This window comes from Parasteatoda tepidariorum, chromosome 2 (genome assembly GCF_043381705.1).
Source record: "Parasteatoda tepidariorum isolate YZ-2023 chromosome 2, CAS_Ptep_4.0, whole genome shotgun sequence".
In the NCBI taxonomy this organism is placed as follows: domain Eukaryota; kingdom Metazoa; phylum Arthropoda; class Arachnida; order Araneae; family Theridiidae; genus Parasteatoda; species Parasteatoda tepidariorum.
The window spans coordinates 75,145,626-75,162,186 of record NC_092205.1 but is presented as its reverse complement, the minus strand read 5'-3'; the positions used below and the strand labels follow the sequence as shown (position 1 = coordinate 75,162,186).

The 16,561-nt window shown below is 26.9% G+C and overlaps 2 protein-coding genes across 4 annotated transcripts in view; one reads left to right on the top strand and one right to left on the bottom strand.

Moving 5' to 3' along the window:
- The window catches only part of LOC107453680 (paramyosin-like), a 28,898-nt gene extending 22,181 nt beyond the window's left edge, over positions 1 to 6,717 (top strand). For both annotated transcript variants that reach the window (XM_071177764.1, XM_071177763.1), the window contains 4 exons: positions 385 to 479; positions 2,288 to 2,402; positions 3,520 to 3,647; positions 6,550 to 6,717. In XM_071177764.1, coding sequence (XP_071033865.1) covers positions 385 to 479; positions 2,288 to 2,402; positions 3,520 to 3,647; positions 6,550 to 6,583 — 372 coding nt within the window. In that variant the 3' untranslated portion in view covers positions 6,584 to 6,717. The remainder of the gene's footprint in view (positions 1 to 384; positions 480 to 2,287; positions 2,403 to 3,519; positions 3,648 to 6,549) is intronic.
- Positions 6,718 to 14,207: 7,490 nt separating this feature from the next.
- LOC107453679 (transportin 1) overlaps positions 14,208 to 16,561 on the bottom strand; it is a 41,651-nt gene continuing 39,297 nt past the window's right edge. For both annotated transcript variants that reach the window (XM_043043721.2, XM_043043723.2), the window contains exon 22: positions 14,208 to 15,148. The gene's annotated coding sequence lies outside the window, so the exon portion shown is untranslated. The remainder of the gene's footprint in view (positions 15,149 to 16,561) is intronic.

Below are 16,561 nucleotides of genomic sequence, written 5' to 3'. Positions count from 1 at the left end.
GTTCCAAAGATGTAGGAAAAAAAGAGTTGAAAGTATAATTAACTCAAAGAGACTCCATAAACTCCGCTCCTCTCCGAATTCGCTTCACGATTGCCAATACCCCTTTGAATCTGGAAACCCAATATTTTGCAGGACAAAAATCTAAATTTATCAAAAAAATAATGTCTAAAATTTTGTTAAACAATGCAGGTTTTTGAGTCAGATTTTGTAATTTAAAATATCTTTAATAAGTAATTACTATTTTCAAATCTTCGAAACAAAGATCGCATCTTAACATTTGAAAACAGCATAACTGAATCAAAAGCTGTTCTTCCGTTTTTTATATTACACACTGTACAATTGTCTATAATATTCATTGTTTGTAGAATGCTTTTTGTTTTTTAGATGACGATTGATATTGTTGAGAAAAAGAATCAAATAATTGAGTTGCAACAACAGTTAGTCATGAAGGAGAATAAGTTGAATGAAGCTCTACTCAAGTGAGTTTTGTATTTTTTTAAAAATTAGATTTGTCTGAAATAGAAATGATTGGCTTCAGAGAGAAACTGGTGTTTTATCTTTTGTTCAAAATTGATAATTTTGCTCCATATCAAAATTAGCTTGCTCCTCTATCTGATATGCACATTTAAAAAAAAAATTTCTTCACCAGTTTAAATTTACAGTTGTAGTAGTATTTACAATATTCTCATGCCAAACGAAATGCGCATCTATATGACTTAATTAGCAAAAGGTCAGTTGCCGGCCATTTATGTTTCGACAATAACATTAATACGATTTATATGTAGGCCTCAAAAGTTAGCTTCCGTTTTCAAATATATAATTTTTAAATACAGAATAGATTTCGATTTTTTTGGTGCAATATTTTACTAGTCAATTCAATAGTTTTTAGATAAACGTCTTAAAAAGTTTAGCAATTCAAAATGGCAACAAACGATGGAAGTGAAATTAAAAACGGACTCTTTAATGACTTTTAAACTAATAATCAGGTCTTCACGTATTAGATTCAATTTTCATTGCTAGTGGCTTAATCTTAAATTTGCAAACTAATTTGTAAAGAGGACATTTTGAGCCATAAAAATGATTGCATACAAGAAGAATAGAGAATTTATAATAAAAAAGGTTTTGAAAATCAATTCAATTGTTTTTAGAAAAACGACAAAAAAGTTTAGCATTTTAAAATAGCAATAAACAACGAATACGAAACACAGGGCAATGAACATTTTTCTCTACGGCAATAAACAATAAAGGAACACCTTAGGGACTTAATTTTCATTAATTATAAAAATAAAAAATACCTAATAAAATTTTATATATATAAATATATAATACCTTAAAAAAAATTTTACCAATAACGCAGAAAAAGACAATGGTTTTTCATTCTGCATTTCATAACCATAGATTATTAAAAAGCTAGATATAATATTTTTCACTTATTTTGACCTAAATTAATACAAAATAAGGAAAATATGATTAGTAAAAATTCTGCATCGAATGATAAAAATGGGATGCTTCAACTATTTAGATTGTGATTTTGTATATGACCATCTTATTATTAGATCAAAAGCTACTATTGTGTTCACTTTTTTGATTTTGCTCACTGTACATTTTAAGAATATATGAGACAGTAAAAGTAAAAAATATCTACTCATTCGAGGTGTATAAATTAATGTTAATGGAGAAATAAAAACATTGTCGAAATATGACAAATCACTATTGTAGCGTCTGGTATAAACGTTAAAACCAGTTGGATTTTTTAATTTTTTTTTGATATTGGAAATTTTTTTAGTTAGTGTCTTTCACTTCTCTTAAATTTCTCCTGTAATCAAATTAATTTTATAACCTCAATCTTGCGTCCCTCATATTTTTTTAATAAAGGATTCTAAATCTATTTTTAAAGCTGGCGATTGATTAAACACTTGATTAATCACTTTGTGTAAGTTCTGACTTAGTCTAATATGGGGCCAATAGAAGAAAAAAATTTAGCATTATATCTGCATTCCAAATTCTTTTTGTTTTTGTAAAAAAATATGATATGAAGGGGCTCATTTATTATGCATAAAACCCTCATATTGGTTATTATTGCACAAATCTAGTGAAATTTAACTATCTTTATACCATGCATCTCCTCTAGCTAATCTATATCATAAATATTTATTCCAATATCTTGCAGATGTTTCTTTTTAGAATGAAAGAATTCCAGTTTTTAGCATAGTAGAAAAATACGCCATTCATCAATTTTTCTTCAGCGTTTTAATTGAAATAATTAAACTTCTCTATTTATTTTCAGGTTGGAAAAAGAAAAATGTGAGAGAGAAAAGCTGCAATTGGAAAAATTTAGTTCAGATGCGAGTTTAAAGAAACTTAAAAAAGATATTGTAATCCTTGAAAATAAAAACAAGAAGGTATGAAAACTAATTCATTAAATGATTTTTTTAAATATTTCCCTGCCTGATATTAATAGTGCGATATTAATAATGGTATTAATAATGATCAAATATTACGTAAGCACTTCCTCCCAATTCAATTAGTTTCAAATGTATAAAATGGGTCAATAAATTAGATTTTTAATAAGTATCTTTATTTTTATGCAGACAAAGTTTTAAAAAAAATTAATCTCCATCCAAACTGGTTTTCATTAATTTAAACTAAAATAAGATTTTGTGTTAAAAATTCTAAAAACTGAGAAACGCGTAGTTTTAAATTACTTTCTCAAAACCACAAATCAAACCATTTTAGTGCTTTAAAGTTTAACGGAAAAATTTCTAGAAACCAATTTATAGAATCATTCTCCAAAAATTATCAAGTGTTATTTCTCCGAATCCAATAAAGCGACCACATTAATGGCTATCTTTTTTAAGAGGTATTGTGCAATCCAATAATACAGTATCATCAAAAGTTAAGTACAAATAAATATCAAGAAAACTCAAATTAAAAATTTAAACTAAAATTCAAATTGTGAGATTAGAGCCCTGTTAGGATAAGGGTAAGGAATTCGCTTGTTTTTGCTATCCAAGTGGAAGGAACAGCACTTAGTATTAAATTCTTTTAAATGCCAAATCTTTTTAATTTTAACTTTTTTTTTGTTTTTACTCCTAATAATTTGCTTCTTTTTTTAGTTATAACTTTTTTTTGGGTTTTGTTTAACTTGTTTTATCTTTAGCCTGCAAACCAGCACTTGTTTCTTTTCTTCTCCTGTTTTTTTCTTTTCTCCTTTTTTATGTTCCTGAATTTCGTAATTAACATTCTTTTAATGATTTAAAATAGATTTGAATTTGAAGGTGTGTCTACTCTAAGACATTGTGCGCCCCGATGGGGAATCCAATAAGGCGCATTTTTTTTTCAATAAGGCGTGAATTCCAATACGGCATGAATTTTCATACTTAAAAAAATTAAGAACCGAACCTTTCATATTTCTTAAAATAAAATGAGTTAAGCCAAACCTTCAAACATGCACGAAAAAAATTCTCATTTGCCCTGAGTTCTGAATTCCTGTCTAATTCATTGTTTTATAATTTGCAGATGACTGAAGTAATTAAAATCGAACAGAATTTTGCAGAAATTGCAAGGAAACAGATGGATATAAAGATCAATCAAGTTCACTGTCAGCAGGAAGCTTATAAAAGCATACAGCGCCAATTGCATTCCAAGTGAGTTCATTTATAATATAATCAAATCAAAAACAAAATTACTTTACGAACCATGACTGGGTTCTTGAAAATGGTTCTGCAGTTCCTTTCGGATCTCTTTGCTTGCTTATTAGATACAAAGTTATTTTAGTTTAACTTTGTAGGAAGGTTTGTTCAGTTTTTGAAAAAAAGTTCAAAGAATATATAACAAATACTTTCCGTGAAATCTTTGACTTATATAACTTTCGATAACTTTGTAATTCCATTTGGTTCAGACAAATCAATTTTCCTATGAATACGTTTCTAAATTTCAGTGTTTGAAGACAGATTAGTTTTGAGCCCATTGAGTTTGTAAAATGCATAAAAATCAATGAAAAAGGTTGTTTAGAAAAATGTTTTCTGGTCGATTTTTGTTGATTCTATTCACCTGCAGTTTCGTCAGAATACCTTTGCGTCAATTGGATACCTGCAAGAGACGGCATCGTAGGTAAATCGTAGTATCTGCCGATTTAGAGGACCAGCAGGTTCGACCCAAACGTGCGACATCGCTATTAGGTATAAAATTAAATCCGATTTAAAGCACATGTTTAGGCACAATCACTTCACTTCTTCTCAAGTTGCAAGTAGCCAATTATTATTTAACTTGCTTAAATTATTAAATATAGTTAAAGCAGAAGTTATCAACTTGCTCAACAGTAAAATTCAGCAAAAGTAAATTAAGCTACTGCCTCATATCTTTTGTCAGATTCACATAATCATAACTAACCACTGTATTTTGCTCAATATTAATATTTAAAAAGGCTGTATCTAATCAGACATGATACAAATAAACTTAAGGAAAACTCAGATTTAAACACGTTTTGTTATATGTTACTTATTTAAGCGGGAATTTTTTTTTAATATCTCAGGGATGAGATTTTTCCGCTTTTTTCACTTTTATCTCTTGAATTTCAGCTTTTTTATCAAAAATTCAGATTTTCTAAAAATTTCACTTTTTTTATTAAGTATTTCGCTTCTTCAGAAAATTTACCAATTTATAAAGAGAAACAGAAAATTCAAACTACATAGCTACCAATCCTTTCTCATTTTTACTTATTTTAGCTATTTTCTCCCCTTTTACTCGCAGCAGATAAGATTTTCCGAATTTTTTACCTGCCCTCCAGATAGATCCGATTTTTTTAGTTCAAACGACGCTGCTTCTGACAAGCCTGGAATCGGCTAACATCTCGATCTTATTCACACGATTTTAATATCAAACATAGCTTTTCATATTTGCGTGTTGCGATTCATATTCACCCGATTTGAATATTGTACGTTGCGATTCTTATTTACGAGATTTAATACTCCGATATTGTGATTCGTATTTACGCCTTTTTAAAAACCTATGTATCGATTCGTATTCACGCAAGTTTAAAATTCAATGTCTTGATTTGCTCATGGGGTTTATAATATCAAACATTGATTTTCGTATTTATACGTGATTTTAAAATAAGGCATTGGGATTCGCATTCACGCATTCTAAATATTCATAATTCTTATTTATGCAATCTAAAAAATATGAATCATGATTCGTATTTACGCGATCTAAAAATTATGAATCGTGATTTGTATTTACGCGTTTTAAAAATTCTATATCCCAGTTTGTATTTTCTCATTTTCAAAATCGTATATCTACATAGTTTCATATTCATGTGATTTCAAAATCCATTCTTGTAAGAAGTAAATTATTTTTTTTTAAAATTAGTTACTATAAAGGTGACTGTTTTTCTAACGACGATTATTAGTATATGTAAGTGTTACAACATCAGAGAAACTGGAAGGGAATATATTCAAAACTTACATTCTGTGCTTGCAAAGAAGAAAAAATAGGATTTGTCACAAGATGTTTGAAGATGGACTAACGACTAAATATAGCAAACATAAAAGATATAGCAAACAAAAGCAATCACTTAAAAAGGGATTTAATTAAAAAAAAATTTTGGGGGAAAAAGAGTTAATTAACTCATCATCAAAATTTTATTTATAATTGCTGTTATTTATGCTATAAAATGCAAAATTCTTATCAAATAAAAAACAATTATCTAAACAGTTGCTGATTGTCATGTAATTTTTCAAACTAAAATAGCAATTTTTGTATGTTAAGGAGTTACTATATATTTCTACTTCACTGTTATTGATATGTTTCAGAGGGCTCTAGTTAGATTAGACTATAATATGAACATAATGATTCGGTCCATTGTTAAAGTTTTTTTTTCCAATATAATTTAAAAAGTAATATTACTGATATATTTGCTATAAATCACATAACAGTATTTATTAAAAGAAATGAAATATTAATGTATATTCTCAGTAGTTTTAATTTGCTAAACCAGGTAGTTTTTCAAGTAATAATTGTCTCTTATGTGAACTGAGGAAAAATATAATTTCCAGCTTTATTTTTTCAATTGGTAATTTTTATTTTCACTAAATGTTAAGTATCAATGTAATCATTTATATAATAATAGATTAGTACACAATTGTATGTCAACACATTATTTATTACCTTAAACTGTCTGGAATTTATTATTAAAGGGTTGCGCTTGCGTAAAATTTACTATCGTGGAAATTCAGCTTTTTTGCCTTTTGGCTAATCTCATCCCTGATATCTGGAAAATCAAATAATCTGTTTCCAGAGCCGCTTTAATTATTTGAAATTATTATTTCACTTGAACCTAGTCATTGTTTGAATCTTTAGAACAAAAATTTTAGTTCACTATATTCAAATGAAAACATATTTTTATTGTTATTAATTTATTTATTATTGTTATTAATTATTTTATTGTTACCTGATTTATTACTTCATCAAGTCGAAATTATTTTATCAAATGCTACTTAATACATTTCATTTTTCTATTATTTTTATGATTTATTTATTTTTATTTAGAATCCTGAACTTGAAACTTCAAAACCAGAACTAGCAGCAATGCGGAAAGACTTGAAAACAAATTTAAATGACATAGTTCAAAATTTTGAACACTGAATTGTATAGATGAAAGCTTAATCAGTTAAAACTGAGAGAAAATAAAGCAATTAGTAATTTTTTACTTTAATATGAAGGAGTGATTTTCTCATTTTGTAATTACTTCTGTCAATTTATTTATCTACTTACTTAGCAGTAAGTCATTTATATTATTAAATGTTTACTTTCATAATGCAATCACATTGTATCTGATTCCATTTATCAAAAAAAAAAAAAAAAACAAAANAAAAAAAAAAAAAAAAAAAAAAAAATTCAACTGTTATGTTAAAAGGTGATAATAACCTTTTTGTAGTGTATGGATAGTAATATCCTTTTATACCGACAGATGGCGGTCGGTTGTAAAAGGTAAAATACTCTCTAGAATGGGATTCCATACTTTATGGTTCAAGAATTTGTGTTCCAAAGAAATTTTAAAGACAAGTTTTACAAGAAATTCGTGCAGGGCATTTGGGAGTGATTAAAATGATTAGTCGTTTACCGTTCCTATGTGTATTGGTACAATATTGAAGAACTGGCACGTAATTAAACATCACCGACTGCAGTGGCGTGTCAACTTTTTTTTGACTGGGGGAGGGGGGTGAGCCAATGCATAGTCATAAACTTTGCCCGATTTAATATTTTAAAATTAGTTGTATTATTTTAAATCCGAAACATTTATATTTGTAATAGTTGCCTAAATTATTTCCGTTGTTTATGACGACTAACGATGAATTAACTACACATTCACAGCAACAAATTAGTTAACAAAATAATATTTATAAATAGAAAACAAATTAAAAAGAAAAAAAAATTCATTAAAATTTGAAAAAATGAATTTTTTTTAAACATCCGTCGTTGAACAGCCGACTACTAATGTTCAACTCCGTAGCCTTGTAATTTTTAACTAATCCAGAAGATGAGGAAACTCCTGGATCAGTACCCCCAGAGGTTTTGATTTGTTATGGGACCATGGAGGACTTTGTGACTCGACAGATTTAACGTGCATCAGTCACCATTTACTACACGGGGAGTCAATGAATTTTGAAATTTTTACTCCTTGAAATTTGTTAATGCTGAGCAATACATTTTATAGGTACATTTTAATCATAATGACATAAATTGGTTTTTGGCTCCTCAAAAACATATTGAAACAAGAATAATTTGTGATTTACATTTTGATTCTGAGATAGATTTGAAGCACAAGGTATAAAAATTAAACCAAACGAAGGATGTAAAAGATATTAATTTCTTAAATTAAATCTTATTTTAAAAAGACTTTGAATTTTAACAAGTCTTCTGATTTTTCTGGTTTATTCCAAGGTAAAAATTTTACTAAGTAAAGAAGTAGAAAAAAAAAGAAAGTCAAAATTTATCATATTAATTAAGTTTTCATGATAAAGGACAAGGGATGAAAAAATTAAAACAAAAGAATTAATTTTCATTTCAAAATGACTTTTAATTTAAACTAGTCTTCTGATTTCTCTGGTAAGAATCTCTAAGGGAAAAATTACATTTACATAAAAGGAAAAATATAATACACAAAGTAATATATCTATATCAAGTCTTCTGATTTTTCTGGTTTATTCCAAGGTAAAAAGTTTACAAAATAAACAAGTAGAAAAAAAAAAGAAAGTCAAAATTTATCATATTAAGTTTTCATGACAAGGGATGAAAAAATTAAAACAAATGAAAGAATTAATTTTCATTTCAAAATTACTTTTAATTTTAACTAGTCTTCTGATTTCTCTGGTAAGAATCTCTAAGGGAAAAATTACATTTACATAAAAGGAAAAATATAATACACTAAGTAATATATCTATATCAAGTCTTCTGATTTTTCTGGTTTATTGCAAGGTAAAAAGTTTACAAAGTAAACAAGTAGGAAAAAAAAAGAAAGTCAAAATTTATCATATTAATTAAGTTTTCCTGATAAAGGACAAGGGATGAAAAAATTAAAACAAATGAAAGAATTAATTTTCATTTCAAAATTACTTTTAATTTTAACTAGTCTTCTGATTTCTCTGGTAAGAATCTCTAAGGGAAAAATTACATTTACATAAAAGGAAAAATATAATACACAAAGTAATATATCTATATCAAGTCTTCTGATTTTTCTGGTTTATTGCAAGGTAAAAAGTTTACAAAGTAAACAAGTAGGAAAAAAAAAGAAAGTCAAAATTTATCATATTAATTAAGTTTTCCTGATAAAGGACAAGGGATGAAAAAATTAAAACAAATGAAAGAATTAATTTTCATTTCAAAATGACTTAATTTTAACTAGTCTTCTGATTTCTCTGGTTTATTCTAAGGGAAAAATTACATCTACATAAAAGGAAAAATATAATACACAAAGTAATATATATAAAACTTCCAGTGTGTCATATTTTCGTATTTACAGAAGTATAATCTAAACAAATCGTTAATTGTAAAATTATAACCAAACTTTTATTGTATATTAAAGGTTACATGGTTATTCGAAACAAAATTGGATATCTGAATAGCGAAAAAGATTAATGAAAATTTAAAAGAATCTTTTGAAAAACCAAATGATATCGGGAAATTACGTTATATACTTTTAAAATATTTCAGGTATAAATTGAATGAAATATGTTTAAAGAATTTAAATTATTCTAACAAAATATAGAGAAAACAGTTTACTAAGACACAAGGCAAAATCTTGATTCAAATTCTTTGAATAGTGGTAAAGGTGACACAGCAGACTGAAGAATCTATTGCTGAGTAGGGTCTGTATCCAACAGATGTTCTGGAATCGTAAAATTTTTAGCTTTATGGTATGCTCTGAAATGTTTAAATTATGTTCAGAAAAAATTTAAATGAAAGTATTGTTTCTAAAAAAATTAACACTTAAAGAAAATTTTACTAAAAGAAATGCTAATTATATATAAATTAAAAATAGTTTTTGAAAGAGATAAATTGATACAGATATCTATTTCATTGTTTAGATTGCATAGCTATTTCACGATTAACAAATGACCTACTTTGTTACCAGTATTTAAGCCAACCGAAATTTTTGGGATTTGAAAAGTGGATTTGTACACATGTAAATGGCTTTTTAAATATTATTTTTAAAATAAGCTTTTTTTCCTTCTTGAATAACAAAAATAATTTATAACAGAATACCTAAAAATGTTTTACATAGCAATGATAATAAAAAATCTAAGACATATCAACTCAACAAAAGTAGATAAGTTTTAAAAAAAAAAAATTTAAACTAATTTTAATGAAAAATTTGACTCAATGCCTCTTTATAAAGAAAGCTTAATTTATTTTTATCTTGTGTATGTTCTGAATTTATTTTACTTAGCATGGGAATTTTGTAAGAGTGCAAATTGAATTTTCCAGGAAATTTTTCCCCCTATACTTAGTTAAATAATGACTACATTTTGGAAGTAGTTTGTGATCACTTAGTTTCTGTAAAAATAATATTATTGGTTGTTACGGAGGAAGTCCAGGTACGATAGGAGAGTGCCAAGACCACAACTATTGGCTCTCTGGTCTACATTGTGGTAGCATAGTAACAGAAGTGCTGTTTTCAGAGCATCACTAACCAATAAATGTCAAGAGCAGATTTTACTCAACTTCAGTCGCAGTCTATAAAGAAAAATTGTCACAGGAAGAATTTGTATTTCTTTGAAAGAGAAACACGTTTAGTGAAGAAGGTTAAGCACTCAATTGGCTTAAGATTAATTCCAGATTTCAAATAAAAACCCAATTACACCATTTCTTGGAATACATTATCAAATTTCTTTTGTAGACTTAAAACAAAAAATGCTTATTAGAAGATACGTATTGTAAGGTGCTTAGCCAAATCTTTCAACAAAAAATAAGCACCTTTTAAGTATTTTTTAAGAACTCAAATAATATTTTTAAGCACTATATACATTAACAAAATGCAAATTAATTTTCAATGACTTTACACGAACATGATAAAATAACTAATTTCTGACAAAGAATTCTTTTCTTCAGCATATTAGCCATTATAAAATGATCGAGAGATTTTTCGGTTCGATATCAGAGGGTGGAAAAGGAAGTCTGAAATTGAGAATATTTGGCAAAATGCAGCACATGTGAAGGCAATAATCTCACCAAACCCAGCTCAGTAGACGCACATACGGACTCGCAAGTATTTCATCAAGCATGTAAAATGATTGTCGCTTCTATGCGCTATGGACCGACGGTATGCCGAAATGAATTTGGAAAACGTCGAATCGAACAACAAGAAAAGCACGCTTTTGCATAATATGTGGCGAAAATCGGCATAGTAAACGGGGAAAAAAATCTCATTTTTGAAAAGGGAAAATAAAGCACTTTTTAAAAGCACCTTTAAGGGCTTTTAAATAACATAAAATCGAAAATAGGCACTTTTTAAAAATGCTACTCACCATGTATTGTAATACTATTGTATTGAATATTATTGTAATGCAAATAAAACAAAAATACAAACTTCCTCATGCACCAAATTTATTTAGCATAAAAGAACAAGTATACTGCATTTATTTAGAATAAGCGTGTGTCCAGGAGAGATGGCACATACAATAATTTTTTTTTCTTTTCACAAAGGAGAGAAATTATGTTCCATATGAGTGGAATGAGGTATTGAAAAATCAAGAGAGAGAAAACACACAGAAACATTTAACAGTTTGTACCTACAGGGTTCCCCACACACAAAAGATATCCATTGAGCAAATGATCTAAAAACAAACACAGCTAAAAATAATGTATTATTAAGAATATGTTTCATTATAAAATCAAACTAAGATTCAAGAATTACTTATGAGACAAATATTTTTTTCTTTTAAACTTTCTTTCACAAATGTTAAATATATCACAAGTTAAAAATAAAATGGAATTGTTTAAACGAAAAGGGAACCCACAACAGTCTCTAAACTAACAATAATATTTAGCTATAATGCATTTATTTATGTTAGCTTTGAACAAGTGGCAATGTACTCTTTTAAGAAAAAAAAAAGAAAATATGACTAGGAGCTAAGAAAACAGAATTTTCTAATAAAGTGCTTCTTAAATACATATTTTCATTATTTTAGAAAGCTTTAAAATTTTTCCTTTTTTTTTCTTTTATTTTTCATACAAAAAATTTTTTTTTAAACCTGTTTCAGATGCGAATCTTGTGCAGTAAAACTTTGGCACCGTATTAATAAAACAATCTAATTCGACTCTTAACTTTTCTTAAATGTGAAATTAAATTATAAAAAATAAACAAGCCGTTAAACAAGTTAAGAAAAATCACAGTCTTAAAAAAAAATATAAAAAAATAATGGTTAGCTCTCTATACATAAAAAAAAATCCACAAATGTCAATATGTTCACCTTAAATTAATTAAATTATGACTTAATGCAAAATAATTGCACCTAACAACAAAAAAAAACAACACATTTTATGGAAAACAAATTATTCGAATAATTAAATAACAAATAAAATTGAGGAACTTTTGACCTCCATTATTCTTATAAGTACACGTTCATACAATTTAGCAATAAAAAAATAAGCGGTATTAAACAAAACAATTTTTTTACAATGATTAGCCAAAAGTCAACAAATATGATACATTTATAGATGACTTAATTAAAAAAAAACACTCACTAAATACTTAAACAGATAGGATTTTTATTTCTGAATTACTAGATTTGAAATAATCATAGAAGCATTCAATTCAGAATTTTCATATAAAATTAATTTGAAAACTAGCAGGGAAAACATTATCACAGTTAATTCATACCTAGAAAAATTAGGCATTAGGGAGAAAAAAAAAATTCTATAATAGTTCATAAGTTCGATTTGCTACTATATAACTTTTCTACCATCATTTAATGCATTTAGAATAAATTAAAATAGAATTTTAATTACTAAATAAAAAATTATTCGATTTTATAAATATTTAAAAAAAATATATAAAGAAAAAAAAAGCATACCTTAATATTTTTTACTATATAAATTCAAAGTTATTTACAATATAAATTTATTGACTTCAATATAAAAAACTGTTGAATAAAATGCTGACAAAAGGCTTAAACCATAACTTGAAATGAGAGACTTGCAAATTTTAAATAATAAAAAAAGGTTGCAATGTAATTAAAAAATGTTTGGTACTAAATGCCAAAAGAAGTACTTTTCACGCAGGAAATTTTTCACACAATATTTATACAGAATTCTTTTTTAACACTATATGAAGATAACATAAATGCTTCAATACTTCAAACAAATTATTTAGAATTGAAAAAATACAATAAAATAGTGAAAAATAAAAATATTTCCAGTAAAGATTATTGCTTTAATAGTCAACTATTTTCAAAGTATAGCTTACACTTTAGGATAATATTTAAAATGATTTATATATGATGAATAAATAAGTATATATATATTTCTTAATGTGTCTTGCAATAAAATTACAGTCAAATATTATTTTTGCTACTTAAGAGGTTTGAAAAAAATAGGCTAAAAATAATACTTGAAAACTGAAGGAAAATAATTTTAACTTACAGCATTTAATCAATAAAACTTAGTGAAAAATTGTTCTAAATATTAGATTTGCTTAATTAAGCTATTAAAAAATTATAGAGTTTTATTAGTTCCCAAAGATAAACTAAATATTTTTGCTTCAAATTTATATATTCCACTTGTATGCCTGTGCAGTATTTTACTGCTTTTAACTGTGCTTGTGGGGGTGGTCTGCTTAGATGCAAGTATGTACTGTATTCTATTACAATAATTGCACTGCTAATTTAATCTAAATATTCCTTTTGGTATTAATTATGTATGTTAAATACAAGTCAGTAAATAAAATTAAATTATAACTGATATTAATAAACACTTGACAGATACATAAGAACAAGATACAGTCACATTCATACACTCTATCACATGCAATCAAAATACAGGTATGCATAAATTCAAATTTGAAGGGTCACTTAAAAGAGTTAAGAGTATTTTTTATTTAATACCCACCCGCCTTAATGGCCCTCCCACACGCGCGTCCTATCATTTGTATAAATCTAGTTACATTTAAAAGTACACAAACGCGGAGTAATATCACATTTTATTTATTTATTCTTTTATACTCCTCACATTTAAAAGACAAGTTTAAATTCCCTAAACATTTTCAAAAATGTCAACAATTGGAATAAATTCACAGCTGCTGAGAATACAAACATTGAAAAAGTTAAATATTCTTTTCAAACATTTCTTCTTTAACTTTAACAAACACTTAATAAAAATATGGATTATATACACTGATCAAAGAGTGTACAAAAAACAACAGATTTCATATAAAATAGAATAAGTGAAAAAGACTAAACTGTTATTAAAATAATGGTGAAACAATTTAAGAAAGTATAACACATTTACCTCAGCAGCGTGTTCATCTTTCCATTAGTTTCTTTAACGCGAACTTTGATGCAATAGAAAACGCACTATAATACAAGTTAAAGGTAGGAACACTAGTTCGCCTACAATCCGTTTCATTTAAATTACATTATAAGTACAAGTTAATAATGCTCTTAAAAAGCTGCCTCGCGATTTTTAACACGCGATAGTTATTAGTTTAATTTTTTTTGATGATGAGTTTTAATGACGAATGAAAGACTAATATCACTTTTGTACTCCTAAAAGACTTTTTTATGATGATAAATGATGCCTCAATGCCATTAAGATTGTTTTTAGTATTTTTTTTTCTAGACTTTTTAAAAAATAATTTATTTGGAGTTCTTTCCCAAGTCCCCAAAAACCCTCCCACCTACCCAATTTTTATCATAACTTTGTGGGAAGTTAAAGGGTGTATAACAATAAGGCACTTCACAATTCTCACAAATTTACACACACAAATTACACAAAGAAAAAAAAACCTTTGGAAATTGGGCTTTACAAATTGAGACTATATCAAAAGAATAATTTATGTCAAAAGAGAGGATGGTTTCTGAATGAAGAAAAAGTATAAAATTAAATGGGGAGAAAATATGCCACCAAATTTTCATTCATCATTCGTAGGACACAAGGTAGCTTGAGAATTCAAAAGTTAGTAAATAAAACTTATAAATTAACTAGAGACTGTAATATTTGACTTACTCCAATAACACAAATATGTCAAGTATGAACTACAAAGATTAAACATTAGACAAAGCCAATGTACACATCCTCCTAATATAATAAATTTTTACAAGTTAAACAAAGTACATACAATCAGTGCAATCTAAGCCTATATTGAAAAAGCCAAGAAAATTGGACATATTTCATAACTTAGAGACTCATACTGAACACATTTTTGATACTTGAATTTCAGAACAGTGATTTGTTTTAAGGGATTATTTTCAATGTTCAGGGAGAGGCTTTATAACACTTGAAGCAAAATAGCATAGTTCAGATTGCTGAATCTTTATTGAAAGAACTAACACTTAGGACTTCAGGATGCAGTAGATAAATGGCATTTAACGAAAATGAATAAAATATCCTTGAACTTCTCAACAGTTAGTTCATGTCTTTCAAATAAGGCCTACAAAATTAATACACAAGTTAAGTTAATACCAATAACTACAGAAATACACCTAAGTTAAATACATTGAAATTCAACACAAGATTATAATGATATAATATCTCAAAGACCAATTATTTCTCTCTATTTAAAGCCTGATAGAAAACTCTTTGCAAATGGCACAGCAAAAAAACTAAGTAGAATTGACCAGACATAAATAACTAAGATTATGAAACTCAACATTTTAAGAGTAATTAGTTTTAGTTATTTAATTTTCAATAATTAATAATAAAATGTGTACAGTAAATTTCAATATCTCAAACACTTTGTTTATGATAAATATTAATCATTGGTTTAATTATAAGCAAGATGTAATCAATTAAGTTTTTTTTATTCAAGGTTCCCCATGACTTAGAAAAATAAATGAGTGGTAGCTAAAATCTTCAAAATTACTGAAAAATGCTTACATCTCTCTCATTTGTGAATTACAAAATTATTCCAGAGTTATTTTTGCACCCATATAAATTTTTCCTTCGAAAGCTTAAAACATCTACATATATCTCACAATTACTACCACATTGTTAACACTGGAAACCTGTTATTACACTGTGTTTTATATAACAAAATTCCAACACAATGCTAGCTAAATATCAACTTATTTAAAAAATCATGAGTTGTTTTCTCTAAAAACAAATTGTTGAAAATTATTTGTATCATCCTATCGGCACTGAAAATTATATTAAATCATATATACAGGGGTGATTGTGAGCCCAAGTCAAAATTCCGGAAAATTTCTTGAGTTAAAAATTCTTTCTTTTTCTCAATATTTCTTAGTTTGCTTAAAATATTTTTAAAATTTTACACGTACCTGTACCCACTTACACATACCTAGATGACCTGGAGAAGTAATTAAAATTTACAAATATGTCTTTCTCTCTTGAGTTTATGATTATAACAACTATTTACTGATAAAAAAAATTAATATTAACCATGAATATAAGCTTATAAAGTATATCTCTGGCTCTCCCTTACAAACAAATACAATAAACTGTGTTTTTAAGTTCAACCTTTGAAAGTTTGATTTCCGGAAACTTCTGTGATCAATGATTTTTTTTAAACGCCTGGACCTTCGATCTCCGGAAACTTACGGATCACTGTTAACAAAAAGTCCGGAAATCCGGATTTTTTACGGAGCACAATCAGCCCTGTATATACGAAATTTTATACTTTCTTTTAGTTATATTTCTTTATACAAAAGCAAAATTAACTCCAAATCAGTTTACATGAATTGAATTTTGAAACATATCTTTCAAACTACAAATTAGGGATAATAAAAAATTAAATTAAAAAATATTTTATATAAACATATTTAATAATTTAAGAATCTAATATTATTAAAAAGTTTTTCTAATTAGGGATAACTGAGGGCCAACT